The sequence below is a fragment of the Panthera onca genome, chromosome D3 (genome assembly GCF_046562875.1).
Source record: "Panthera onca isolate mPanOnc1 chromosome D3, mPanOnc1 haplotype 2, whole genome shotgun sequence".
NCBI classification, from domain to species: domain Eukaryota; kingdom Metazoa; phylum Chordata; class Mammalia; order Carnivora; family Felidae; genus Panthera; species Panthera onca.
The window spans coordinates 66,281,628-66,309,438 of NC_138350.1; the positions used below are offsets into that span (position 1 = coordinate 66,281,628).

At 42.3% G+C, this 27,811-nt stretch overlaps 1 protein-coding gene across 2 annotated transcripts in view; it reads left to right on the forward strand.

The window, feature by feature from the left end:
* KATNAL2 (katanin catalytic subunit A1 like 2) overlaps positions 1-27,811 on the forward strand; it is a 67,762-nt gene that overhangs the window by 16,811 nt on the left and 23,140 nt on the right. The window contains exons 2-12 of one of the 2 annotated variants that reach the window (XM_060613776.3): positions 7,713-7,836; positions 9,210-9,280; positions 12,890-13,056; positions 14,390-14,432; positions 17,484-17,601; positions 18,728-18,826; positions 20,810-20,908; positions 21,117-21,194; positions 23,988-24,086; positions 26,103-26,166; positions 26,368-26,486. In XM_060613776.3, the coding sequence (XP_060469759.2) occupies positions 12,984-13,056; positions 14,390-14,432; positions 17,484-17,601; positions 18,728-18,826; positions 20,810-20,908; positions 21,117-21,194; positions 23,988-24,086; positions 26,103-26,166; positions 26,368-26,486 (792 nt within the window). In that variant the 5' untranslated portion in view covers positions 7,713-7,836; positions 9,210-9,280; positions 12,890-12,983. The remainder of the gene's footprint in view (positions 1-7,712; positions 7,837-9,209; positions 9,281-12,889; positions 13,057-14,389; positions 14,433-17,483; positions 17,602-18,727; positions 18,827-20,809; positions 20,909-21,116; positions 21,195-23,987; positions 24,087-26,102; positions 26,167-26,367; positions 26,487-27,811) is intronic. The other variant, XM_060613775.3, reaches the window with a different exon arrangement.

A 27,811-nucleotide genomic window follows, 5' to 3' on the forward strand; every position in this document is an offset into this window, starting at 1 on the left:
GAATTCCTGACAGTTTTTATATTTTCAATATTCTCAGTAGTATCAATTGGCAGTTCTAATGTTGCATGATTACTTCCATAATCATAAAGCAAGTGTAAAGACATGATAGGTAATGAAGAGAATAAATAAAATAAAAACACCACATTCCCACAACCCAGAGACACTCTGGTGGTAACCAAAGGTGAACCTTAGTGTATATCCACACACCCCTCCAGATCCTTTTCTATGTGTATACAGTTACACACACACACACACACACACACACACACACACACACGTTTTATCAAAATGAAATCATATAGTAAGTACTGTTCTTTAACCAACTAGTTCTCTAACCAGAGAACTTAGACAGTTCTCTAACTAGTCATGCATTGTATCTGGTTGTCATAGCCCTTAAGTCTCTTTGCATTGCCACAGCCCCCACCTGTACTTTCTCTATTGTTCTCTTCTTTTCTTTTTTATTTTCAACGGCACTGACTTGTTCCAGAAACCACGAGAACCGTTCTGCAGAACATCTCCCCTCCTAGATTTGTCTGATTGCTTCCTGGAGATCTCTATCTCTGAGGCTCGATCCCTGGTGACAGAAAAGTTGGTTCTAAAGGCTTGATGGATTTACATCAAATCCTTTCATTTACCTCATAGGTGATACTGAGAACTTCACATCGCACATGTCAGGGGACTGATATCGCCTTACTGTGCCCGGCAGTCTGATCTCCCCATCGTGCAGCTCTGTTGCAAGCAGAAAGTAGCCTGTGTGAGCATGGGCTTCTGAAAAGAACACAAATATCATAATTCCGCAATCTGGTTCAGTGTTGAATAACAATGGCACCGTGTGGCATGGAAAGTCTTCTGTGTTTCGGTAGACTTTATACTTCTCTGAAATCCCAAATTCCATCACCAGTTCATACTCGGGATTAACAAGTGTCTCTTCTCATGGAACACACTGTTCCTGAGCATAGCTGACCAGTTCTGACTTTGTATTAAATATAATAAATGTCTCCCCTGGATCCGTAGACACTCTTTTGGTAGTTCTAGTGCTTTGTCAAGTTGTACAGTGTTTGAAACTTAGCAAGTTTCCTGGTACAAACAGGAGGTAATCAGGAAACAAACAAAAAACAAATTAGAACCTATGGGTATATATTCAAGCTTTTAAGTGAATATCAGATGCAGGGACTGTAAAATAGAACTATAATAAAAACATTTGAAAGAAGAAATGTGTCCTTTTTAACTGTTTGTTTTTGAGATGGAAAGCTTAATGCAAAATTTGGATCTTATTACAGAAATTGAAACGAGCCCATGCAAATTAATCTCCATTGCACCCGTAAAAAAGAAATTAAAAGCACTAATGTTGCATGTGGTGTATATACAGTAACATTTCCTAAATATCTTCTGGGTCTAAAACTAGGGATGATATTCAATGCTTCCTTTTCCTCAGGCTACAGTATCATAGGATTCAATTTTGAAACTGATAATGGAGGCATTTTTGTTGCACAATTGCCCACAAAGGAAATGAAGGAAGAAGAAAACAGCCAGATCATTGAAGCAGAGACAAATGAGATACCTCCCGTTCTATGTTCACTTCTGGTCCTCCTTTCTTTGGTAGACAGAAATTAATTGAGCATCTAATTGTGTCCATTTCAGGGGCACACCATCTTTTACAGTTTAAATTGGCCATTTGTTGATGGTCCATTCTTAGTTTTTTCATTCAGAAGACAACTTTCCATGCTAATTTGAATGGCCGGAGTATAAAGATGTTACAGATCTGGTAAACTTTACACTTTTAATTAATAACTTTATAAGACCACATTCTGTATTTCAAGTGATAGCACATCTTAAATATTTAGCATTAGGTATTTAAACAGTATTTTCTTATACCTTTTTTCTGTTCTTACTAAATTCTGAACTACCACCTAACTTGTTTCAAAGAAAAAGTTGAAGTATTATTTCCAGGCCCGGAGCCCCCAAATACAAGCCGTTTCACAATCTGCATAGTAGGAAAGCTCTCTGTGAAGCAGCTTCGTTACCAAACAGAATTCCGAATCACTGAACCAAAGGATGCCCCTGAATCCCCATCATCTGCCATAGACATCAGGACTATCTGCCAAACTTTGTGATTCTGGCCAAAACCCCCCGGAAATACTCTCAACTAGTGCTGGGATGGCTACCATTTTCCAGGAATGAAATCAAACCCCTGAACAAGCCTCTCTGATAGCTTATTTATATTCTTTGGAGAATATGGCCAACGTTGCCCAGATCAGCCTAGGGTCCAGAAGTGCCTCCCTCTCAAGCATTAGACTTTTGTCCTCCAGTTCAGCCTGATCGCCCATGAGTTCACAGGTCAGTGGGTCCACTGTGTAAACAACACTCCAGGGAATCCAAGGGAGATAATTCTGACAAATCCTCCAGCTCAAGTTTTGTCGGGGTGGCTGTGAAACCAAAGGCCCTACTTATGGATGGAGGACGAGACGATTCCTAGGTTTTTCAGCCTCTGTGTATGTGAGGTGAAGTGAGGCAGGTGGGGTCTGTAGTCACAGGGGTGGGCAGCGTGGTGTGGAGGAGGAGGTGCCTCTGGGTGACTTTGTATGGATCTTCCCCTCCCTGTGAATGAAAACATAGCCCTGCACCCCATACCTACCAAGCCTGGGCAGGGAACCCGGATGTCAGAGTGGCTCTCTGCCAAGGTGGTGGATGTAATTCCTTGGCCTAGAAATTTTCTAATCTGTGAACAGTCCAACCCAAGTTGATGTTTTGTTTGCTTTTTACTTGCCCACGTATTAAATTTAAACAATTCATATGGATTGGCACTTAAGTAGCCGTGTCCCCATCCCATTCCTGTGCCCAGAGGTAATTACATATCTGGGTTTTATTCCTTACTTCTTCTACGAGTGAAGGATTGTAGGTGTGTATGTGATTTTCCCCTTTACAGCATGTCTTAGAATGAGGTAGATCTACAGATGCTGGAACTGGAAGGTTCACGAGATACATTATTAAGTGGTGGGAAGAGGCAGGATGCCCAACAGTGTAAATAAAACTATCCTGTTTTCATAAACTTTAAAAAAGTTGCACATAGGTATGTTGGTAGGTATGATATGATATTCTGAACGATTACACAAGAAATTAAAATAGTGGATAGAAGGAAGAGAGAATCTTTTATTTTTATTTATTTTATTAAAACAAATTTTTTTTAAGTTTATTCATTTTGAGAGAGGGCGACACACAGCGAGCAGGAGAGGGGCAGAGAGGGAGAGAGAGAATCCCAAGCCGGCTCTGCGCTGTCAGCGAGGAGCCCCATGTGGGGCGCCAACTCACAAACACAGGGATCATGACCGAGAGGAAACCCGGAGTCAGAGGCTTAACCGACTGAGCCACCCAAGGTCCCCAAAAATCTTTTCTTTTTAAACCGTACTGTTTGAAGTTTTTTTGTTTATCAAATTTAATTCAGGCTTGTGTTTCAAGCTTTCTTGCCCCAAGCAACACAATATTTGGGGGGGGGGGCAGTGAATGAGTGGAGCGAAAACACAACGTGCTCAGAATCTTTCCTCAGCCGTGTAAATAGATCCGGCTCATTCTTCCTACCGGTGCCTTGCTTTCCACGGTGAGCTTGCGCCATGACTTATTTAACCACTGATGGATGTCTATAGCCTATTGCTATTTTTTTGCGAAGACAAATAATGTTGTATTAAACATCCTTGAACATTAATCACTGTGCATACATGGACTATTTCTACGATATAATATAATTGATCTTCTACAATGGAAATTGCTAGGAGTGGAATTGCTGGGTCAACGAGGCTGTGCGTTTTTCATTTTGATAGATTTTGCCAATTTGCTCTGTAAAAGGTTTGCACTAGTTTACATTTCCACCAGTCATATGTGAGAGCATATTCTTTCAGACCTTGCCAGATCTTTAAAAGATCTTTCTTTTAAAGAATTTTGAGGTGGGAGCGTGGGACTCTTGATTTCCACCCAGGTCATGACCCCAGGGTCATGGGATTGAGCCCCACGTTTGGGCTTGGGGCTGGGCATGGAGCCTGCTTAACATTCTCTCTCTCTCTCTCTCTCTCTCTCTCTCTCTCTCTCTCTCTCCCTCTCCCTGTCCCCCACTCACGCACATGCACACACATTCTCTCTGTAAAAAAAAAAAAAAAAAAAAAAGGAATTTTTGTTTTACTGAAAGAGTCTTATTTTTGTCCAATGAACCGAAGAAATATTAACACTATTTAAGGTGATTTCTTCAACTTTTTTTTAAATACTTAAAAAAATTTTTTTAATCTTCATTTATTTTTGAGAGACAGAGAGACAGAGACAGAGCATGAGTGGGCGTTGGGGCAGAGAGAGAGGGAGACACAGAATCCAAAGCAGGCTCCAGGCTCTGAGCTGTCAGCCCGCATCCTGGCACGGGACTCAAACTCACAAACCATGAGATCATGACCCGAGCTGAAGCCGGAGGCTTAACCAACCGAGCCACCCAGGTGCCCCTAAGGTGGTTTCTTCAACTTTTATGTGCATGGCCCATGATGACAAAACCAAAAAGTATACAGTAAAGGGAAATGTCTGCCCAGAGGGTTTTGTGTTTTCTTTTCTGTCCAGCACACCTACCCAGTGCTCACGCTGGGCTCGCTGGCTGGACATAGCTGATTGATCAGAGCACATAAAGGAGCGCCAGTGGTCGCCCCATCCCACGACGGGACCCGGGACCAGGACCGGCCCTGGCACTGCCGCCAGGGTGGGGAGCAGGCTCTCACAGCGATGTGGGTGATCGGCAGCTCTTTCTCCCCACCATTTCCATTTTGAATCACTTTAAAATGTTGCACAAAAGGATTTCTATTTTCAGTCAGACCATTTGTTTTGTGAATCAGGGTAAAAAAGTTACTCAAATTATTTACATTCATTTTAGTCTTTTTTTTCTCTACCTCTCTCCATTTTTTTTTTTTTTTTTTGCATTTTAAAACAGTCTTATTTGAGATATAATTCACATATCAGACAACTCACCCGAGGTATATTTACAGAGGTACACATACAACCATCACCACGGTAATTTCAGAACATCTTCACTACCCCAAAAAGAAACTCTACATCCCTTAACTGTTACCCACCCCATTCTTCCATCCTCCCCAGCGCTCCCATGTCCCACTTTTTTTCTTTCTTCCCTTCTTTCTTTCTTTCTTGCTTTCTTTGTGAGTTCTATGCCCAATGTGGGGCTTGAACTCACCACCCTAAGATCAAGAGTTGCATGCTCAGATCAACTGAGCCAGCCAGGCGCTCCCTCCCATCCCCTTTTAAAAACATCCCTCTCAAGATCTTTTTCTGTTCACCTAATGAGTTTTCTGGCTCTACCCAGACCTTCCTTTTTAGGAAATCTAGAGCTATCATCCAAACACAGTGCGGTGGGTGCAGTACTGAGGAACAGAAGCAAAACGCTCCTTAGCTAATTTTTCTCAGCATCCTACTCATAAGAGAACATGTGCACCTGTGCACGTTTAGATTAAGAAGTGCATGCTTCCAGAGTGAAGGATGGAGAGACTCTGAATTATACGAACAAGCAACTAACAGCTGTTGAGCACCCACCAATCACTGACCCTGATACGGGCACAGCACCCCACAGTCTGCAAAAACACTGCCCAGTTGGAAAGGGCACTAGCCAGTGTCCACTGAAGCGCCTCTGAGAACGTGCATGGCTTTCATGGCTCTTTAGCTCCAATCCTTTTGTTCTCAAAGACCTTTACGTACATGTGAAATGGATTAGCTTCATTTACAGCAGGAATCTGACTATTCAGAAATTAAAAAGCATGATCATCCTACGAGACACAACGCTCCTGGTGCAGCAGGGAGACTGACTTTTTGAAGGAGGTCTAGCCAGTAATTGCTTCTAAATGGTCACTAAAATTGTGGGATTTTAGGTTTGAGGAATTGTAAGAGCCACCACTTGTGTGTTACCATGTGAGGTCAGCTAAGAAAGACTGTTTGGTGACCACAGTTGTTTGATTTTAGCAAATTTGGCAGTTTTTGGCAAATTAAAATAGCAGTTTCTCTCTAGTCTGTAGTCAAGGTGTAGGGGTGGGAGCAGAGATTGACGAGAAGGGGGTTAAACCGGGAGGAACTGATGGAAGAACACTGGGTTCTGAGCTCAAGTCTGCAGGCTTTGAGCAAATCCCTTACTTTTTCTGGATCTTAGGTTCTTGAGACTCAATGATCTCCCAGTACCTTCTAGACTTCTAAAATTCTGAATCAAAACCCCAAGCCTGAACTTGAGAATTTTTCTACTTAGAAACATATCCTATCAATCTTATTACTGTTTCTCTAACATGTGGTTATATCTTTATTTGCAAACCTGATTTGGACTGAATTTTGCGATGATTGTCATTTTTTATGCGAATAATAATTTGGAACTAACCTAAATTTCATGAAGTGTTCCCCTCCTAATACACTAGATGGCACTACAAGCAAGTCAAATCAAATTACAAAAAAGCAACAAAAAAACAAAAACAAACAAACAAAAATGGAGTGGGGGAGGGGGATAGATTTTGACTATCAGAGTCAAAGTTACTAAATATGGTAAATTAGAAAAGCTTCAGTCTTTATCAAGAGTGTTATGTCAACATCTTCAGAAAAATGAGCAAAAATGGCCAATGTTGAATGTCTTAAGATCAGGAAAATGTCATTTTGTGTAGTGACTTTCAATCTGTTACTGTGCCCCAACTGTAAGACATTTTAGGTTGGGTCCCAACCCATATACACACATGCTAAAGCAACGGAAGCTCCATAGGGCAATCCTAAGCCTTCTTCCCTGTCGTGCATTCTGAGACCATTTCTTTTGCACTGAAGGAAAATGCATTCCTTGGAAGAGTGGGGAAGTGTATGTGACACATTATCTGATGTATTTGATGGTGAACAAAGTGATAGGAGGGGACTTTAGAGGTGTGTTGCTGTTTGAAAATTAGTAATATGTATACAGCCAAGCTAAAAAAATGAGGCAATTATTCATTCTAAGAAAAAATAATGTACAGAAATGGGTAAGTGCTTTCTGACTCAGCAGTGAACATTATTTACATGGTCATAATAATGTAAGCACTGAATATTGATATAAGTGTAGCGGGGAGGGGAGGGTGAGAAGTTGGATGGCAACGTAGTTCTCATCTACCTTAACAGGATGTGAACAGTTAATGCCTAGTGTTCACGTATCGCAAAACAGTGATGTATTTAGAAACATGGAGGTGAGTGTCAGAAGAAACGGCTAAGCTAATTAAGGTTGTTGCCTGTAGCGGGGAAGTGGGGAGTGAGGTAGTGGAGTGGGGGCACAGTCTATTGTTTTTTGTTAAAAATTTATGGGGGTGCCTGGCTGGCTCAGTCAGTGGAGCATGAGACTCTTGGTCTCGGGGTTACGAGGTTGGGCCCCACGTTGGAGGTAGAGATTACTTAAAAAAATACAATCCTGGGGCGCCTGGGTGGCTTGGTCGGTTAAGCTTCCGACTTCAGCTCAGGTCATGATCTCACGGTCTGTGAGTTCGAGCCCCGCGTCGGGCTCTGTGCTGACAGCTCAGAGCCTGGAGCCTGTTTCAGATTCTGTGTTTCCCTCTCTCTCTGCTCCTCCCCCGTTCATGCTCTGTCTCTCTCTGTCTCAAAAATAAAATAAAACGTTAAAAAAAAAAAAAAAAAAAATACAATCCTAAGAAAATTATAAAAATAAAAATTTATAGTACTATATTATTCAGCCTTAAAAAGGAAGAAAATTTGGACACATATTACAACATGGATGAACCCTGACAACATTATGCTAAATGAAATAAGCCAGACACGAAAGGACAAATACTGTTGAAGTGAGTCCACTTACATGAGGTACGTAGTAAAGGCAAATTCTTAGAGACAGAAAGTAGACTGGTAGAATGGTAGGCGCCAGGGCTTAGGGGGAGGAGGTTAGGGCGTTATTGTTTAATGAATACAGAGTTTCAGTTGGGAGAGAGAAGAAAGTTCTAGAGATGGATGGCAGTGATGGCTTAACAACAATATGAATGTACTCAATGCCACTAAACTGTACTTATAAATGGCTTAAATGGTAAATTTTACATTATGTATATTTCATCATAAAAAAAGCGATGTAAGAAAAAATAATTTATAATACTGTTTGATTCTTTTTTTAATGTTTATTTATTTTTGAGAGAGAGATAGAGACAGAGTGTGAGCAGGGGAGGGGCAGAGAGAGAGGGAGACACAGAATCCAAGCAGGCTCCAGGCTCTGAGCTGTCAGCACAGAGCCCGAAGCGGGGCTCGAACTCACAGACCACAAGATCATGACCTGAGCCGAAGTCGGCTTGGATGCTCAGCCAACCAAGCCACCCAGGTGCCCCAATACTGTTTGATTTAAATAACTGCACACATGTTTTAATTGTATTACATTAATTTTTAGAAAGCTTCGGATGAATGTCTGAAAGTCTTTATACATGTCATGAGCGTGTTTATTTGGGCCACCGAGGGGCCTTTTTTGCTTTTATCCAGTTCTTACCTGTATGCTCCTTAGAAAAAGATGTCAGGTAAGTTATTCACAAATAAGGGAGGTATTACTGAAAGTAGGTGTCTTATGAATACATTTCAGGGGAATTTGAGATACCTGATACCTAAACACAGCACACGAATGCTGAATAAACGTACACATGCATCGAGTTTGAATAAGGACATTATTACGCAGGAATTTCCGTCTTCTGGCCTCTGCTGCTCTCAGTGGGTATGCTAAATGTTTGGCTGTGTAGTCACCCGCTGAGTGGCTTGTTGGAACTCAAGGCCACTTTGTGCTGGGACTGGGCGCGTCTCCGGGTGAACCAAAGATGCTGTGCTGTCAGAGCTGATTTCTAGCTCACAAGTTTCTCTTTACCATCACCTTCCTTAACCTGGCCCAAACAGGAGCGTGTATACTCATTTCTTTGCACTTATAAGCAATAAAATGCCAATTAGCTTGGCAGGAAGAAGTTGACTGGTAAAGTGCAATTCTAATTTAAATCACTGTACCTTCAGTGTACAATTGAGAAGGCAGCTCTAAGAAGAAAACGACAATGGAAAATAACTTTACATATCCTTAGAGACGTTGAACTGCCTTCCAGCCTTTAAGTCATGCTTCTTGGTTTTGACAGGTTACATTTACCTTCGAGGGTTTATTGCTATAAAAAGAGTGTTAGATCTCATTGTTGTCCCATCTAAATTCTCCTGTTTGTTCACAGTGTGAGAGGAGAACAGAAGCACGACGAAAAAATCTTCTTATTTTGATTCTGCATTATTTAACACAAGAAGGGTATGTTCTGTTTCAAAGATTTACAGACGTGATTCCTCTCTTTGTCTGACCTCCACTTTTCTAGATATACACTTATAAAAATAGCTAATAGAATTTATTTTTTATAGCAGTTTTATATTTATAGAAAAACTGAGCTGAAAGTATTCAGAGTTCCCATATATTGGGAATCCCCCTATCCTAGCCAGTCTACCCTGTTACTGACATCTTACATTGGTGTGGTACGTGTGTTATAATTGGTGAACTAATCTTTATATATAAATATCTGTGTGTGTGTGCATGTGTGTATGTAGATGTACCTATATGCATATGTGTGTATATATACACATTATTTTAGAGAGAGGGTGTGAGCAAGGGAGAGGAGCAGAGAGAGAGAGAGAGACAGAGACAGAGACAGAGACAGAGAGAGAGAGAGAGAGAGAGACAGAGAGAGAGAATCTTAAGCAGGCTCCACACTCATTGTGGAGCCCAAGGCGGGGCTTGACCCTATGACCCTGGGATCGTAACCTGAGTTGAAACCAAGAGTCTCATGCTCAACGGACTGAGCAGCCCAGGTGCCCCCAATCTTGATATATTATTGTTAGCTAATGTCCATAGTTCACATCAGGGTTTACTCTTGTGTTGAATGGTTCCATGAGTTTTTACAAATTCATAATGTCATGCATCCAGCATTGTAGTATTACATTGAATAGCTTCACCCCTAAATATCCCCTGTGCTCTGCCTGTCCCTGTCCCCACCATCAGCAACCTAGATTCATAATTTTATGGCCTCATTGACACATATAGTTCCATTATGCATTTTGAAAACTCTAACAAAGCTACCCAGTCATGAGATACGTTCCCTTTCCCATTCAGGTTTCAGGCCTATCAAATCAGATTCCCAGGGCCCTACAGCAGGCTACATACACAGAGATCACACTCTTATTCCTCAATTCTCCTTCCCTCAAAATAAAGGTATTGCATTTACTGGATGACCTATGCCCCCCTTTCTTTTCTGGACAATGCCATTCAATAACTGGCAGGGGAGGAAATTTGGAAGCATCTGAGTTTGGCCACCTACCCGATCTGGAAACGTGCAAGCCTTTACAATGAAGGTTGCAGATGTGCTGGGTTTTATGAGGAAGAGAGCTCATCCACTATTTACTTTCCAGTTTCCTTTCTTTCCAGGTTTCATCTAGGAAGAAAATATTCAGGTTTCAGGCTTAGGGCTTGAACTTTCAAGTTAGAGCAGCAGTTCTCAACTGGGGTGATTTTGCCTCTTGGGGAGCATTTGGCAATGTCTGGGATGCTGCTAAACATCCTTCAATGCACAGGACAGCATCCCACAACAGAATTATCCAGCCCTAAGTGGTAACTGTGCCAAGAAACTATCTCAGAAAGGAGAACCACGAAAACAAAAGACAAAGAAAAGTCAGCATAGTTTATCCCTTCGACTGTGTATTTACAAAGCATGCACTTCCCCTGTCTGCCACGAGATGGCCCCTTGCATCTCAAATCAATGAAAATTCTAGTAAAATTGACCATTTTCCTGAGACCTGCTGGTAAAGGCACTTAGGAGTGTATGTCAAGATGAAAAGTAAACTGTAGGTATTTTTAAAAGACATATCAATGTTGGAAAAGCAGACCTGTCTTTAACAAAAGACCAAGGATTTATCCTCATCAAGAGGCTAGGTTACAGTGAATTGGATTAAACAACCAGAGAAAAGCTTTGTAGAGATGGCAAGGTGAGCTGGTCTAGAAAGATGTGGAGAAGATGGATAGACAGACATGATGCGCAAGGACATCGCAGGCAGGCTCACGGAGAAAGAAGAGGCATAAGTGGAGAAAGACCAGAGCTGGGCTGTGTGTGGGAGAACAAGTGAGGTCCGACAGTGGAGGATCACAGCTGCTGCTTGGAGGACTACACACGCTGCTCTCTGGGTCTGAGCACCCGTTAACAGCCTCCCCATCTCTCCCACTATGTCATGCTCATTACTGCTCACTCCTCTTCCTGACGTCCCATCCTGTCACTCTGTTGGTTGAGAACCTCTAGTGGCTCCTCCAGCCAACCTCATTAAATTCAGATTTCATTCAAGCTCCAACAATGTAGGAGCAACACACAGAAGCAGTTTTGTTCCCCGATTAATTAGTTTGGGATCTATGAGGCCTACTATCATCTATTCTTATAATTTTTGTGTAAGTCAAAAGCCCATGATCCTGGAAAGAGTTCAATATAATGTGATGTGAGTAAAGACTACAAGCAATCTATAGTGTATCTTCTCACACACACACACACAAATAATATATATAACATACATATATATATATATATGCATATATATGGGTGTGTATATACATATATAGAGCTTTACAAGTGTATGTATGTAAGTATATATGTATTTAGTCATTAAAAATGTTTGGAAAGATAGGCAAAGGTAGTGGAATTTTCTTTTGACTTACCTGTATTTTCTAGTTTTTTCTCAAATGAGCATGTATTACTTAATACTAAACAAAAATTATTTATAGGAAAGAGTTAGTTTTTCTCTCTGTAAAATGGGGATTAAGACACAGTATAGAAGCCTGATGAGCCATCAATGTATAGAGGCTGACTGACTACAGCCAATTGATGTTTTACAGTTTCTTTAAAGTTTAGCAAGGTCACTGGAAATAATCATGGCAACCTTGTTTAAGAAAGTTCAGTGTTCCAACTGACCTGAATCTGGTGAAGGGAAGAGAACATAATATAAAAGAAAGTTTTCTCCTACCTTCCCAGATTTGAATCAAACAGGAAGAAGTCTATCCTGAGGCAGAAATTCTTAATCCAATGTCCTTGGATGAAATTGTATGCTGATTTGGGCATATTTGCCCATTTTCCAGGAGAGTCTTTGGTTTCATAAGAAGTTGAGAACTAAGATTAAAATGTGGAAAGTCTTTCCACTTTCAGAGGATTGGGAGACAGAGCATTGTTGAGACCACAACAGGTTCAAAGTGACAGTGAAGAACCCCGGTGAAGATCATGCTTCCACCCACAGTCACCGGGTAGTGTAGATGTGTGACTGAAGAAAAATGACCAGAAATAACATGACCCAGCAATGACTTCTTCTTATACTCAATCTCCTTGATGATATTGATCAACATATTTCTGGAATTTCCTTCAGAACTCATGACCTATGCTTTTCAGTTGCCACAATCATGGCACATCTTGCCTCTTGGGCTTAAATTTGGGTTTAACAATTGCCAGATGTTATCTAAAATTAATGCTGGTGAATAAAGAGGTAATCAAGTTGGGCAAATACTCAATTTTGGCTAGAAATGAGAAAACACAGGACATTTTCTTAGTCGATTTACTTATTTGACTTCTAAGCACTTCCAAAAATGTTTTGAACAACGATTGCATCATTAGAATAAGTATGTAGCTTCAACTGCTTTGAAAAACAGTACTTGGATATACTTAACATATGTGGGCTCCTTCTATAGGCAAACCTCGTATATTGTAATTGTCATTGAATGTACTGCTTAATATAAGCTTAATATTTGTATTGAGTCTCTGTGGACTTGTAATGCCTGTTTGCCTTTATTCTTTTTACCCAGAGTTAATTTCTGTTGTTGTTTTTTCTTCTGTGAAATGGCCAGATATATCGATGCAGCCAATGCTTTGGAGCAAGAAACTAAACTGGGGTTACGACGCTTTGAAGTCTGTGACAACATCGACCTTGAAACTATTTTGATGGAATACGAGAGCTATTATTTTGTAAAATTTCAGAAATACCCCAAAATTGTCAAAAAGGCATCAGACACAGGTACATGGCTATTTTCTAGAAATAAGGTTTTTTCTCATCTTTAAGATTAGTGTTTCTTCCTCATTTTATTCTCAGATAGATGCTACTCCCCCCCCCCCCCCAACTGAAAGAATAGACCAGAAAGATTGTATAGCCTGCATCAGATCTTGTACAGAAATAGAAACATGATCGGTCAGGCAGTGATGTCCCTTTAGTCACGGTGGCATTTGTTTGAGGTATGTGTGTTTTAGGACAATGAAAGCAAAACCCCAGTGCATCACAGGTGCTTTTTAGAAGACCAACGTTACTTTCATTTCTTTAAAAATGGAAAGAGCTGTTGGAAGAGGATAAAAGACAGAAGACTTTTTGTTGTTGTTGTTAGGAAGACCTATTATCTATCTTGAAAATAACATGAAAATGAGTATTGGTGAAGCTAATAGCTCATGTATAGATAATGAAATGCTTTTGAAAGCCATCAATCCAGATAATGATCAATAGAATGCAAAGACCCAGTATAGGTTAGCAGTCAAGGAGGCTGGCTGGAGGAAAGATCTAAAGCGAGGGCCCTATGTTTTGTAGTAACATTGACTTGGAAGTCTGTAAGTGGGGGAAGTAATTATAAACCAAGGGAGATCATTGTCCTGTTTACAAGGCACTTGTTAAGCCACAGACTTTAACATTTCATGTGGGGACCAGGAAACCAAGAGGAATGTCAATTAAAAATAGCCGGGGGCGCATCTCTGAGCTGGAAGGGATATTTATCTGAGCTCCTTTCCAGGGCAGAGTTCAGAGCTCCCTGTCCTTGGCTGGTTGCTGGGTCTGGGTTTGGGCAGAGAAGCACTGACTCCTGGGCCACCAGGACTATTATTGACATGATCCAATTTCTAGATTGCTGGTTCTGATTTAGTCTGGAACCATATTCTCCTGGGATATTAGACACAATGTCTTTATTTTAAGGTAAACTGGCCGAGTACGACTGGTAAGTGTTCATGCAATCATCCTGGTGTCCCATGGACCACAGCAAAATGGTGTCAGGTTCATGAAAACTTAATGTAATGGTAACCGTAAAGTTGGCCCACACTGAAGTTGCCACCAGGTTCATGGTCTCCAACTCAATTAATATCTAAGGGCTCTGGGGTCTTTCTCCATGCAGAAATGCTTGGGAAACATGGGTTTCTTTCCTTCTGCTGGTAGTTTCACTTCTTTCTATATGAGAATAGCTTAGAGCTCCGGGACCCCACAAGGTTATAGCACAAATTTTGAGAACAATGTAAAAGGGCAAACATATCTGAAAAATCACTTTCTCTTAAGAATTAAATTCATTCCTTTTCCTCCAATATTTGTTTTGCTACAGCGGAAAATAATTTACCACAAAGAAGTGGAGGGAAGACCAGAAGGTAAAGTGAATGGTAATTCCTCTTGACCAACCCAACTCTAAGAGTTTGTGGGATCCCTTTCCAGAAGATTCTCCAGCTCGGTTCCCTATCTGTCTACCAGCAATTGCAGATTGTGATCATGTGACCTTAGTGGGCCCAGCAATGGGTTCCCCACACGTTACAGACGTCCAAGACATGAGCCAACATCTATGGGTTCTCCTGGTTTTACCACAGATAATTGCATTCACTAGTGCTCTTTGAAGGCTATGTGCTATGAAGAGTACGGACCTCAGAGATTGCAAGACCCAGGTTCAATTCCTGGCTCTGCTCCTCACAAGCTTGGAGCAAGTTTCTGACACACAGTGAGGTCCCCACACGTAGCAAGCACCCATGCATGCCTCATGATAATACTCTCAATAATGCTCTGCCTGAGGCTAACTTTGTTTTGTACTATTCTTTAGGAACAATTTTATCGTTTTGACCAAAGCATTATCCATTTATTTACAGTTTCCATAAAGCTAGTCAGACTCTGACAACAAATGATAACTACTTTTGAACCAAAAAAGCGAGGAGCATTTAAAGAAGCCAGCTTTGGCATGCATTTGGGTTCTGATTATGTTTCAGCCACGTATTCATGCCTGGAACTTCCTCAGCATTCCTTACCTAGGAGAACATTCCAGAAGTGAATGTCTTTCGAGCACTCTGCTTCTCTTCAGGGAGGCAGCTTGACAGCTTGGGTGTCCTCAGCTCGTCTCTGAGTAAACGTTTGTACGTGGCAGGCGTAAAGGTCAGACAGCAAATGGCTGGAGTCAGGAAGGATAATTAGGAAAGTAATGAATGCTGTTTGTTTACAATTTTGTAATTGAAGACAGCTATTGAAATGAAAGGTTGTGTCATGAGACTGGCTATTAACAAATGAAAGTGCCTTTTCCTAATGCTTGCATTTCACACCAGAGAGCAAGCTCCCAGTTTACAGATTTGCAGATAACTCAGTGGAGGAAAGTTTATTTAATGTGATGGATAACAGAATTAGGATGCCAAAAAATCTGGACAATTTGGAAGATGGGCCCAAAATAACACGATGAAATTTAATGAAATGAGGTGTAAGCTCCAACCAAAGACTAATGACAAATAGCTCCCTCATTACAAAATCAGGGACCTAGAAATCTGAGTTCACAACAGATAAGGTGTGAGGGTGATCACAACAGTGTGATGTGACTGCTAATGTGGTCTCGGGCCTCACAGATAGAAACACAGTGTCCCCAAAATAGGAGGTGACTCTGTTGTGGTCAGAAGACTGTGGACAAAGGAAAGGTGACCAGGATGAGGATGAATCTGGGAGCCAGGTAACCTTAGGAATGATTGGGGCAACTGGAGAGGGTTAGCTTGAAGACTGGAACCCATGGGGAGGCGGTGCCCCTAGAACAAGACGGCACCAGTCTTCACCCTCTAAAGAGGGACTGAGCCTTCTTTGTAGAATTCCACAGGGCATACTCAGGAGGGGCACCTAAAATTATAGCGGGGTGGATTTGGTCCCATATTAGGATGAATTTTACAATCATTAGAGCTGACTGGGAATGAATCACATTGCTTTGCACATTAGGAACTTGTCTCTGATTGTGTTGAAGCAGATCTGTGAACCACTTGCCTCCAAAGGGAAATAAAAGCAGGAAAACAGATTCCCTGTTCCCTGTCTGCCCTGCAATGACGTTAGGCAAGCTTCACTACATATGTATATATATGACCTCATTGCATTTAAATCAGTGCTATTCATAAGGGTTTGCACTTGTAACATGTTTGGTATTCATTTCATAGACACTTCATTTTTGTGCCAGCGAAAGGCCTGAGGGACAGACGTTTGTATTCCTAGTTTACAGATGAAAAACAATGTTCCGAGAAACTGTCAGCTGTCCACCTCTTATGATACCCACCCCAGTGGGCCAACACCGGGGTCATCGTGTGTGGACGCTGGCGTTATTATTGGCATGGGTGGTCTTTTGCTGGCTAGGTGTTTATATTAGATACAACTCCTCCTTTCCCAAAAAGAAATGGAGAAATAGGTGCTCTCTGAGACCCCTTAGGACAGGGGAGAAATACTTCCAGCAAAACTCCTGCAAACACATCTTACACGTAAGGACAAAGGAATGGAGAAAACCCAAACAAGTTCAGATGTGGGACTTCACGGTCTGCCCCCTGAGCAGTCCTGCCTCTCTCTGATGTCATCTCCTATCTACTAATTTTCCAAAACTGAATTTCTCGTTCCAAGGACCTAGCGAACAACTTTATTATATTGATGCATATGACACATATACAGTCAAATGTCCATATACTCTCGTAAGCGCCACCACCCCAGCCCCCCAGCAGTCTCTCTTCCCAATCAATGCATCCCATCTCCAAGAGAGGTAGCCACTGTCTGGCGTCCAGACCCATCAATATGTTTTGCCTTAAGTGAACAATATTTGGTGAAAATCTGTTTGGCAAATATGAAGATCTGTGACAACAGAGATGAGGTAAGGGTTGCTTCCCTTGCACAAGCCCCTTCGATGTTTCAGTATACGGGCTGCCGAAGTGAGCACCTTTCCATGTTGGCTTTATGCAGCCTGATGAGAACTATTTTAAGTACACCCAGCACACTGGATCAAAACTACAGGCAAATCCCTAGGCTTCCTCCTTCCTCCCCACAACGTGACCCCTGGGCTGCATACTGTTCTTTAAGGAAGGTGGGAAGAAACGTTGGAAAATGCTTGCAAAAGTCATGTGTTCTTAGGAATACAGAGCTATCTGCAGAAGAGCTGGAGCCAGGTGGCTTGAAGGGAAAATGAAGAGGGGGTTGGGGGCCTCCAGGAGGAGGTGGACCCTCTAGCTTGCTCTTGGAGGAACCCAAGGGGTAGAGTGGAGCAAGTCAGAGCCAGGACGGCCAGGGTGTCAGGACAGTGCAAATGGAAGGGCCCAATGGTGCCACATCTGCACATCTTTGTAGAACTCTTTTTAAGTCGGCTACACAGGTTGTTTAGTTACCTCAAATTAAATGGTTTGAATAATTTCCTCCAGGGTCTTTGTTCCCTCCCCTAGGGTGATGAGCGACAGTTGTCAAAATCTTCCCAAGATCAGTCAGCAGAGGCCGCGGTCCAGAATCACGGTGGGGAAGCCAGGGGATGCCAAATCCGTCCATAAGGAGCATCCTAAACAGGTCTGGATGGCTTTGCTGGTATTGGTAAAACTGCAGGTGGCTGAGAAATAGCCCTGAGAAAAGAGTCACATTTATTCATTTTTGTGTGATTTTGTTACATTGTAGATTTTCTTCCAGTATACTGAATTAAAACCACAAGCAAATCTCTAGCCTTCCTAATGTTTCTTAATTCGAGTGGAAAGTCTCCTTCCTTCCGCCAGCCTTCCCCCTGGTTGGAGTACTGGGAAACGGTCCTCGAGGGGTAAGCCCTGGGTCCAGTCAGAGCAGGGGGCTGGTTGCTACAGAGCTCAATCATCCCATTTGAGGTAATTATAGGTGGCACATCTTTCCTGTCCCAAAGCACTTTCCTGGACTCTTAAGACTAAGTCAAGGACGGCCTCAGGAATGGCTGGGTTTCTCCAAAACACAAATGGTTGGTCTTCACTCCAGACCTCCCCGCAAAACAATCTTGGGGACAGGGTGGTCAGCAAGAGGACAGAGCCCAGCAGGCGGGGGAAATCAATGGCTTCTAACTCAGGGGATTCATACCTCCAACCTCTTGGGTCAGAACAAACATACCAGGTTTCAGAGGAAAGAGAACTAATGGAAATAGTGAAAAAGAATGGGAAGAAAGAGGGTCAGAGATCCCTGGCAGGGGAGAAAGGAGTCCTCGTGAAACTCAATTGTCAGAAGGAACCTCTCACTCTCGAGGAGGTTGTACACTTCTGGCCATTGCAGTCTGGCTCAGGTGGAAGGGAGCCGAAGGTGGTGCAGGGGAATCCGCAGGAAGCAGTTGACTGTTGACTCAGCTCCACCTCCAAACTCGGCCACCCCTGGCCTCAGATACCTCATTATAGGAGAACAGGCAAGCCAGTGTGAACGGGGATGGGTTGAGGCACAACGGTTTCCTCCACCAGAAAAGCTGCTCAAAGCCTGTAGCTTCTGGTGACAGCTCTTCCCGTATGGCACAGGCAGACAGTGAATTCATCTTGTTGGGTCTGCACAGAAGTGGCCGAATGACACATGAGGTTCCCGTTTACTGAACTGATACCCAGTGTGTGATTCTGGATGCCGGAATAGGCATTTTCCACCAGCACGTGGAACTTGCTTCCCCAGCTGGCTTCTTGCTGTCTTCCTCTTTCCCCAGGAGCCTGTCAATAATACTCCCATGGAGGGCGCTGACTTTGGCTTGAGTATATCAGGAATCCCCAAAGGCAGTGGAGAAGAAAACGTCCGCCCACAAAAAGTAAGTGGCATTCGTGAACCTAGAACCAAAAGGGGGCATCCCTTTTCTTTGTAAAAATGAAAGTAAAAAAGGCTATTTTTGTCAAAGAGGAAAGCTAATAGGTGACGGTGCGGTGAACTGAGAGGAGCACTGGATGAGGATTACAGCCCTGGTGTTCCAGTCTGGTCTTGAAGGATGTGCCCCACCTCGAAGAAGCTCAGTCTCCCTATTTGTAAACTCAGGAGTTTGGAAGAGATGGCTTCCAACGTCACTTTCAGCTTAAAAATCCCATGACTGAAATGATCAGCATGGGTGTTCTGTATTATTGAAGGGGTTATGATGGCCTACCCATTCTTTCTTCCCCCATTGGTGGTAACTGATGAGCGATGGCACTTTTTCTCCATGGAGATGTGGCTCTAGGCTTACATGTCATTCCATGTGAACCATGAAACCTCAGTTGAAATAGGGTGGGTCTTATCCATACTAAATATTTCTACCCCTTTCATAATGAACCTCATTTCTTGATTCAGAAATAACCGTTTCTCAAACAGAGAAGACCCAGATTGGGTGGCTGTAGGCAAAAGGTAGGTTAAAACCTGTCCTTTGGAAAGGTGAAGCAGTATCAACACCCAGCAGGTTTCTCTTGATTGTAACTTCTGGGGTTGGGTGTCTTTTTAAGAGTCATCTTTCTTCAAGCAAGTTCTCAAACTACAGGACTTCAGACTTACCCCTGGCTGGCTCTTCTGGGGCGAACTAAACTCTGACTGTGTGTGTGTTTGGAGGGGAGGCTGGAAGCATCTCCCTGGAAATTAAGGGAGCTCTCATTGGCTTGAACCGGCTCCTTTTAAGGTCCTCAAGTATATGGGTTCTCTCTCTCTCTCTCTCTCCCTCTCTCTCAAAAATAAATAAACATTAAAAAAATTTTAAAAAGGGGCGCCTGGGTGGCTCAGTAGGTTAAGTGCCAACTTCAGCTGAGGTCATGATCTTGCGGCTTATGAGTTCCAGCCCCATGTCGGGGTCTGTGCTGACAGCTTGGAGCCTGGAGCCTGAAGCCTGATACGGATTCTGTGTCTCCCTCTTTCTCTGCCCCTCCCCTGCTCACACTCTGTCTCTGTCTCTCTCAAAAATGAATAAACATTAAAAAATGTTTTTAATTAGAAAGATATCATAACGAGTGGAGAATGTTAGCATAGTGTCCAGCACATAATATACACTCGGTAAGTGCTGGCTACTGCTAATTACTTTTTTTCTTGCATGCATCCTTCCTTTCTCCTTCTGCCTGCAGGGGAGATGAGGTAGCATTGGGAGGAGTACGGGAGGCAGATATCTGGGTTTAAACCTGGCCTTAAGTCACTTGTTAGCTGGGACTCTACTGAGTGGAGAATGTACATGGTGGTTAATGGGAACTATCATCACTCTCCTGATGATGAGTTCTTCCTGTGTGTGAAATGTCGCAAAGGATGAGACAATATAGGGGAGCCAGACCTGTAAGGAAGCATATGGCATGGCGTCAGGAACTGAAAAATGCTTGTGAACTTTTATTCAAACCCACTTCATTCTAAGGAATTTATTTCAACTTATTTTTTCTTCTAGAGTGCCCAACTTGAGGAAATCATCTTGTTCATTATTAGTGCGGGTTCTTTTTATTTTATTAAAAAATATTTTTTATTTTAGAGAGAGAGTGAGCACATGTGAGCAGGGGAGGGGGCGGAAGCAGAGAGAGAAAGGGGCAGAGAGAGAGAAAGAAAGAGAATCTTAAGGAGGTTCCATGGTTAGTGCAGAGCCCGACATAGGGCTCAGTCCCACGACCCCAGGATCATGACCTGAGCAGGACTCAAGTGACTGAGCCACCCAGGAGGCCCAGTGCAGGTTCTTTTCAAAGCTTCACTTTGTGTGTCCTACATACCAAAGTACATAAATGTGTCTTGATTTACAGAAGCTGAGCTATTGAGGATTGTCTTCTCTTATGTTTTAATGGTGTAAATAACCATTACTCCCTTTCAGGGCCAAATCATTGACTTCCGAGGGCTGCTCACAGATGCCATCAAAGGAGCAACCAGCGAAGTTGGCTTGAACAGCCTTGACTGTAACCCAGACCCCTCAGTAAGTGGCTAAGATGTGACATTCGTCTTGCAAACTACCAACATCAGGACGAACTTTAGAAATATAATTTTGAGTCCAGAGAAATTTTGAGATCAACTCAAAGGTCACAGCTATCTGCCACCGTTTATGTCACTGAGATCTGCATCCTGTTTTGCTTTCTAAGTTATGAACAATATTGTAACGTAAAACTTTCTGTTCCCATCATCAGGAACGATTGTTGAAACCTCTGAGTGCATTTATTGGCATGAATAGTGAGATGCGAGAATTGGCAGCCGTGGTGAGCCGGGTAAGATCTGATATTCAATTCACAAATTTACGGAGGCGGATCGGGGCTCCTGGAGCATTGTGGGCTGCTTCTTTTATTAATAACAATAAATATGATCATTTATTTATAAAGTGCCCCCACTTGCAAAGGCACTCATATTGTTTAGAGGCACAATAATGCATGATAAATAAATTATAGAATCATAAAATTACAATACAAAGAGCCCACCATCTCACTACAGAGGCCAAGAAAACCAAAAGGGAAACAGACTTGGAAGGCAAGGGACAGGTGAAAGGTTTTAGAGCAGAGCCAACAGTTAAGGAGAGAAAGCCTCTTAGAGAAGGAAAGAGCATGTCTGTGTCTTGTTTAAACAGTCAAAGTCTAGAAACAGAGATATTGGGAGTCTGATGATTTCATAATTGGAAATTTCCATGAAAAACAAGATTAGCAGGAAAGAGCTTATCATCCAGACTACTGAATTTCAAGCTTGCCCTTCAGAATTTAAAGGCAGTGGAGTCTCATGGTTAACGATACCGGCTCTGGAATCAGTTGACCTGGATTTGATTTCTACATCCTTCTTTTTCTAGCTGTGTGACTTTGGGCAAGTTCCTTGGGAAAGAATAGATTCCTGAGTTATAGGCTATTTATCTGATATCCAGCGATCTCATATTTAATGAAAGACTGCAACCTAGGCAGACTCGGAGAGATGTTTAATATGTTCCAAAAAATGCACAGCTATTCTGCAGTAATTAAGGGTTCCCCAGCTCTGGCTGTTCAGTTCCGCAGCTGTTACCGCACCTATTAGGTGTCAAGCATGCGGTGGGGGCTGGAAACACAAAGATGAACAAATCGGACACAGTCCTTGCCTGGAAGAGTCTCTCATCCCATGGGTAAGGTGCACTTGGAGAACCCAAAGGAGGGGTATTTTGTGCCAAAGGGTGGGGAAAGCACTAGGGAAGAAGATACATAAGAAATAGGCACGTGAAAAAGTAGAAGAGGGAGGGTGGAGGGTTCTGGACCAAACACACCGTGAAATCGTACTGCTTTGAGCTGAATGAGCCCCAAGGAGTGGTGGGGAATGGGGTTGCAGACAGAGGCCAGAGTTCCTGAGCTAGGGGCATGGTGAGCACTAGCCCGGAATTGGAAGTTGTCTGGAGGACATGCGGAATCTTTGAAAGGTGTCCATCGGGAGAATGGGCTACTCAGATGTCCTGATGACAGTGTGGTGGATGGAGATCAAAGCAATAGAGATAAGGAGACCAGCTCTCAAGTTATTGCCAGTGAGAGAGGATGAGGATTGAGCCAGGCTGTGGTAATTCGGATGCACAAGAGAGCAGAGAAAAATATCCTTCTTGTTACTGTTTCCGCAAAAGGATACCATAACTAATGATAACGGACGTGTAGAGGAGACGTGGCCTGAAATGATTCCACCTGGCATCTTTCCTACAGTGCCCCGGGAAGTAGTCGTTCAGTCCCTGCTTGAATGCTTACAGTGTTGGGGAGCTCACCACCTCATGAGGCAGCCCTGTTGAGTTCTGACTGATAAGTTTTGCGGCTATGAGGAGGAACTTCCCATTGGGAAATTAAATACTGCTATGTGGAACTCACTGTCAGCTCTAGAAGAGGGCAAGGAATACTGCTTTTATCTATGGCTGCTTTGAATTCCAGGGTAGATCAATCCCCACTGTGTGCCAAGCTTCTTCTAAGAAAGTGTGGTAGTAAGAATGTGAGTGGCTGGTGGGCTAGCAGGCAGATACACTGTCTAAAGACAGGGAGGGTTCTCCCAAGATTTTGGAAGATAGATGTGCTTTCTCTGCCATCCCGTCCAGGAATGGATCACGCCTAAAATCACTTGAATGAATAGTTTCTCTAATAAAAGTTGTCACCCGTGGCAGAGGGATATGGGGAGACAGGCAACAGGGGTGGGGGCAAAACATGTCACCAGCATTGAAAACGTGTGTTTTTGAACCATGTGCATGCATTGTTTATTTAAAAATTAAATACACATAAAACTAGTTTCCAGATTGTTCTGTAGTCACTCAGAATGACTTGAAAGAGGGAGCTTTTTCTTTTTTTGATGTAATGCACTAGTTACTCAGTTTGCCTGAAAGAGCTCCTACTGAGAAAGGCCCTGAGTGTTCCGAGGTGGCGTGTGAAATTGACGTTTGGAAACTTTAAATGAATTATCAGTAAAACCGGCCTTAATTGATTGCCCCAGATGGTTGCTACAGGGCTCCACAAGGAGAGGGCAAACCGCACTTTTGCCTGGTTGTTGGCTTCCTTGAATTTTGTAGGAGCAATTGCTCCTGATGGAAAGTAGGGGTGATCACTAGGGAAAAAGAGAAATTGGTTTCAGAGGAGCATGATCTCTCTTAGGCCACAAATTAAGAAAGCGTTTGAGAGATCAAGGAGCAAGGGGAGCCAGGCACTGTCTAGGAACTATGTTTTGCAGTAAAAGCCAATGTAATTTGAAGGCATATTCTGTAGCCTCTTTGATTACAGCCGTAAATCAGCACGGTTTGCTATTAACTGAAGACAGGTATAGTCCATCGTTAGGAGATTTTTTTTTCCCTCTTAAAAGTACCATATTGTATCGCCAATATCTTCTTCAGGGAAAAATCACTGAATATGTTCATGGCATCCATTTAGTGAGCTAGCCCATAATTACAATATGTATATATACGTATATCTAACATGAAAAGTTTTTATCACCTTTCCATCCTATTGTAAGTCAAGTATTCTGCTGCTCCTGTGTTTATTACAGCTGTGGAGGAAAACACTAGTTTTAACAAAATGATCAAATGTGCATTGCAGGACATTTATCTCCATAGTCCAAACATAAAGTGGAATGACATTATTGGACTCGATGCAGCCAAGCAGTTAGTCAAAGAAGCTGTCGTGTACCCTATAAGGGTAAGGATGGGAAGCCTCATGGGGGTATTTCTGTTCATTATCCATTGGACAAACTGTATGTCATGCACCCATCAGGAAGAGGACAGGATGTTTTTCTGCCATCAAGTTAACTTTTTGCCTGTGTCACAGTATTTGGTTAAATGCTGCAGTACCAAGGCCCAGTCCGTTGTAGGCAATTTGGAATCATGTTACATATTGGTTCAAGGCAGGTGTCTGTTCAAGTGATCATTTAAGATCTAAGACTCTAATATATATGACTTGCCAGTTGCTATAGATAGGTTCAAATTAGCCTGCCTCCCTAAAAATATACGTATTATAGCAGAAATACCTCCTGTAAGAGAGGGCCTCTCACTTTGCTTCTATACATCTTACCGCCTACCCTCCCCAATACCCACATCACCTGGGGTTTTGCTTTGACCGGTTGTAAGGACTAGACAGCCCCTTCCAGGGCACCAGCAGGAAAGCCATCATGTTGTGCTCATTGCTTATTCCTGACAAGTCTTTGTGCAGAGTGGTTCACTAAACAGGAAAGAAAATAGAAAACCAGGACTTTCCATGGTGGGTTTACAACTGTGGTACTGAGAAGGTCAGTGTACCACATAGCTCTGGCTGTAAAACAGACCACCCCAAAACTTCACACCTTAGAAAACAACAATCACTTACTTATGTGCGCCTGAGGGGGTATGCCGTTTGGGCTGGGCCCAGCAGGGCCAGCTCATCTCTTTGCCACATGATACTGGCTGGGCTCACTCCCACATCTGGGGCATCAGCCAGGGTGGCTGGGAAAGCTGGAATAAACAGAACGACTGAGACTTCTCCACGTGCCTCTCATCCTCCGGCAGGCAGACCGAGTCTTGTTCCCATGGTGACAGAGGGTTCCCAGACAGAAGCAAGAAAGGGCAGGTCCCAATCCAACAGCATCTCCCACGTCTCTTCTACTTGCTGATGTCTCATTGGCCAAAGTCACAAGGCCAAGTCCAGATTCAAGTGGTGGGAGGAGCTGCAGATAATTTGCGGCCATTTTCTGTGATCTTCCCCAGTGAAGATAACAAATTTATTGTATTGAATAACCTACTTATTATTACCACTGAGCCCATGCAGCCCCTGATTTTTGGCTGCTTCTATTCTAATGAGACAAAAATCAATGAATTTGGAATGTCTTTCCCCTCTCTTTCTTTCTGTGTTCTGACATGGGAGTAAAAAATATGCTGGTATTCAGAACTAGTGGAAATTTATTCACCCTTTCCTCTGAATGGCTCTACAGTACAAGTCTTCTGGAAAGGATAGGACCTCTCATTGAAACTCTCTGGATGTGTTATCTCCATAGTATCATAAGCTCTGTATGTGATGACATCGAGATTTTGACATTAGCATCAGCAAGAAACTAATAGCTAGTTATAATCATACTACTGTTTTTCCTTCTTCCTTGTTCTCTGTCAACTCTACCTATGCTCCAGATTGTCTGAATTTGAACTAACAGGAGAGAATCACTGAAGTTCATGTATGTCCTGTTTGGAGTCAGTGTCTCATAATGCATTCAGCACCAAGGTTCCCAGCTTCTAAATCAGGCTTCACCATAGCTTCATGCCTAATTCGCACACACCTTTGTCGGTTCTGGTGTTTATCTTAAAGGGCACTCCCTGTTCACAACATTCAAAAGATTGCCAAATACCCTGTATATAGACCCCTGGGGGAAATGATGTTATGTATGTAGGCAATAACTATTGTAATGGAGAAGAAAAGTACCCACGTATGCCTTTCTTTTCCTTAAAACAAAACAAAACAAAACAAAACAAAACTGCTCTTGTAAAAAGCCACAAATATTAAGCCACGCATTCCTATCAGGTGTGAAAGTCAACCTGGGATAAATATGATGTAAATAGAAGCAGCCAGCCTTAAAAAAAGGCTGACTCTCTGAATTGTGCTGTGTTTCACTCTGGCTTCATTCGATTGCGCTAAGGGTGTGTAGGCTGACATACGGATACCAAACCTCTTCTTTGTTCCTTGTTTCCATAGTACCCACAGCTGTTTACAGGAATTCTCTCCCCCTGGAAAGGACTGCTGCTCTATGGCCCTCCAGGTAAAGGAATCTTTCTGTTTGGGTCTTGATATTAAGTGTGTGTGTGGATGACGACTTGTCCTGTCCTCATTCAGCACTGGGGCTAATGACCGCTAGGTAACCATCTCCTTTTTCACCTACTTCTTGTGACACTGACTTCTATCTGTTAGCAGAGGAATGGAGTTCAAGTGTTGCTCACAATTCATCCCCATGTGTCTCTAGGTACAGGGAAGACTTTACTGGCCAAAGCTGTGGCCACGGAGTGCAAAACAACCTTCTTTAACATTTCTGCGTCTACCATTGTCAGCAAATGGAGAGGGGATTCAGAAAAACTTGTTCGGGTAGGAATTCCTGATTTTGTTTTTTCAGAATAAATGCCAGCGAATACAGTGGTACAAAATGATGTTAGAGCTTATTTGTTTTTAAGTGATTTATATGTTAGAATTTATCCCGGATCTTGATTACTAAAAACCCAGAAGATGGATTGATTGACTATTATAGGTGGATATTAATCCTGTCCCCGTGAGCAAAACATGATGTCCTTTCCTTTGGGAATTTGACCAATGGTCCTTTTGTGATTCATGTAGCTTAGGAATGGAATCTGGGGAAAAGGTTGTTTATGAAGTGGAATATTTTTTTCTTCATTCAAGAAGCATTTATTATTAAGCATGTGCGGTATATTCAGTTAACATTTGAGAGGCTGCTACTGTCTGCAAGTCCCTACACTACATACTCAAAGAATCAAGAAATTTAAGACAATTATTCTTTCAGATGGTCTGAGCAACTTTCCTCCACAGTGCCCCATAGCCTTAGAGTTTTTTCTCTCCTTAGGAGACAAATAGAAAGTATATTTTATAGAAAATATAATGTAACATTTTTTACTATACTTCCCAGTTATCTTATGAGAACACCTGTTTATGATTTACTCCTCAATGTAAAGTGGGTCCTTCTCAGAAATCCTGTTAAACTATTGAATTCTGTAGAATGACTGGCAAGTAATCGATACTAAGTAAATGTAAATACTATAAATTTTCTGAAAAGAAATTTACTCTAAAATATTTTGCTTAGGTTACATTCCCTTAGATGACTTATTTTCAAAATATTATGGCTTACTTGGAAGTCATAATAGAATATTTTTATAGGATTGATTTACCTAAAATGACCTATTATTTATTACTTTGATACTTTTCTCAAGTTACTTCAAATGTGTAAGTTTTTATAAATTCTTCCTTTGAATGAGCAGGGGAGGGGGCAGAGAGAGAGACGGAGAGAAAGAATCCCAAGCAGGCTCCATTCGGTAAGCACAGAGCCCGATGCAGCTTTGATCTCATAAACTGTGAGATCATGACCTGAGCCAAAATCCAGAGTCAGAGGCTCAACCGACTGAGGCACCCAGGGGCCCCTATGAATTCTTATCACCCCATCGAGATTGTAATTTGTCGAAATCCATGTTGACATCTGTTTCTTTGTTCTTTGAGTCTAACTTAGTGCCAGGTCCAAAGATAGGGTTTGAACTCACCTGTTCCTAAATTTTGGGGTTCCATGTGATTCTAGGTAGCTTGATTTCAATGAGCTGAAATCCAACTAACTATACAATCATCAGCCTGAAGATTTTTTTTTTTTTTTTTTTTTGGTCAGCTTATTTTGCCATCTCTGTTATTTCTAG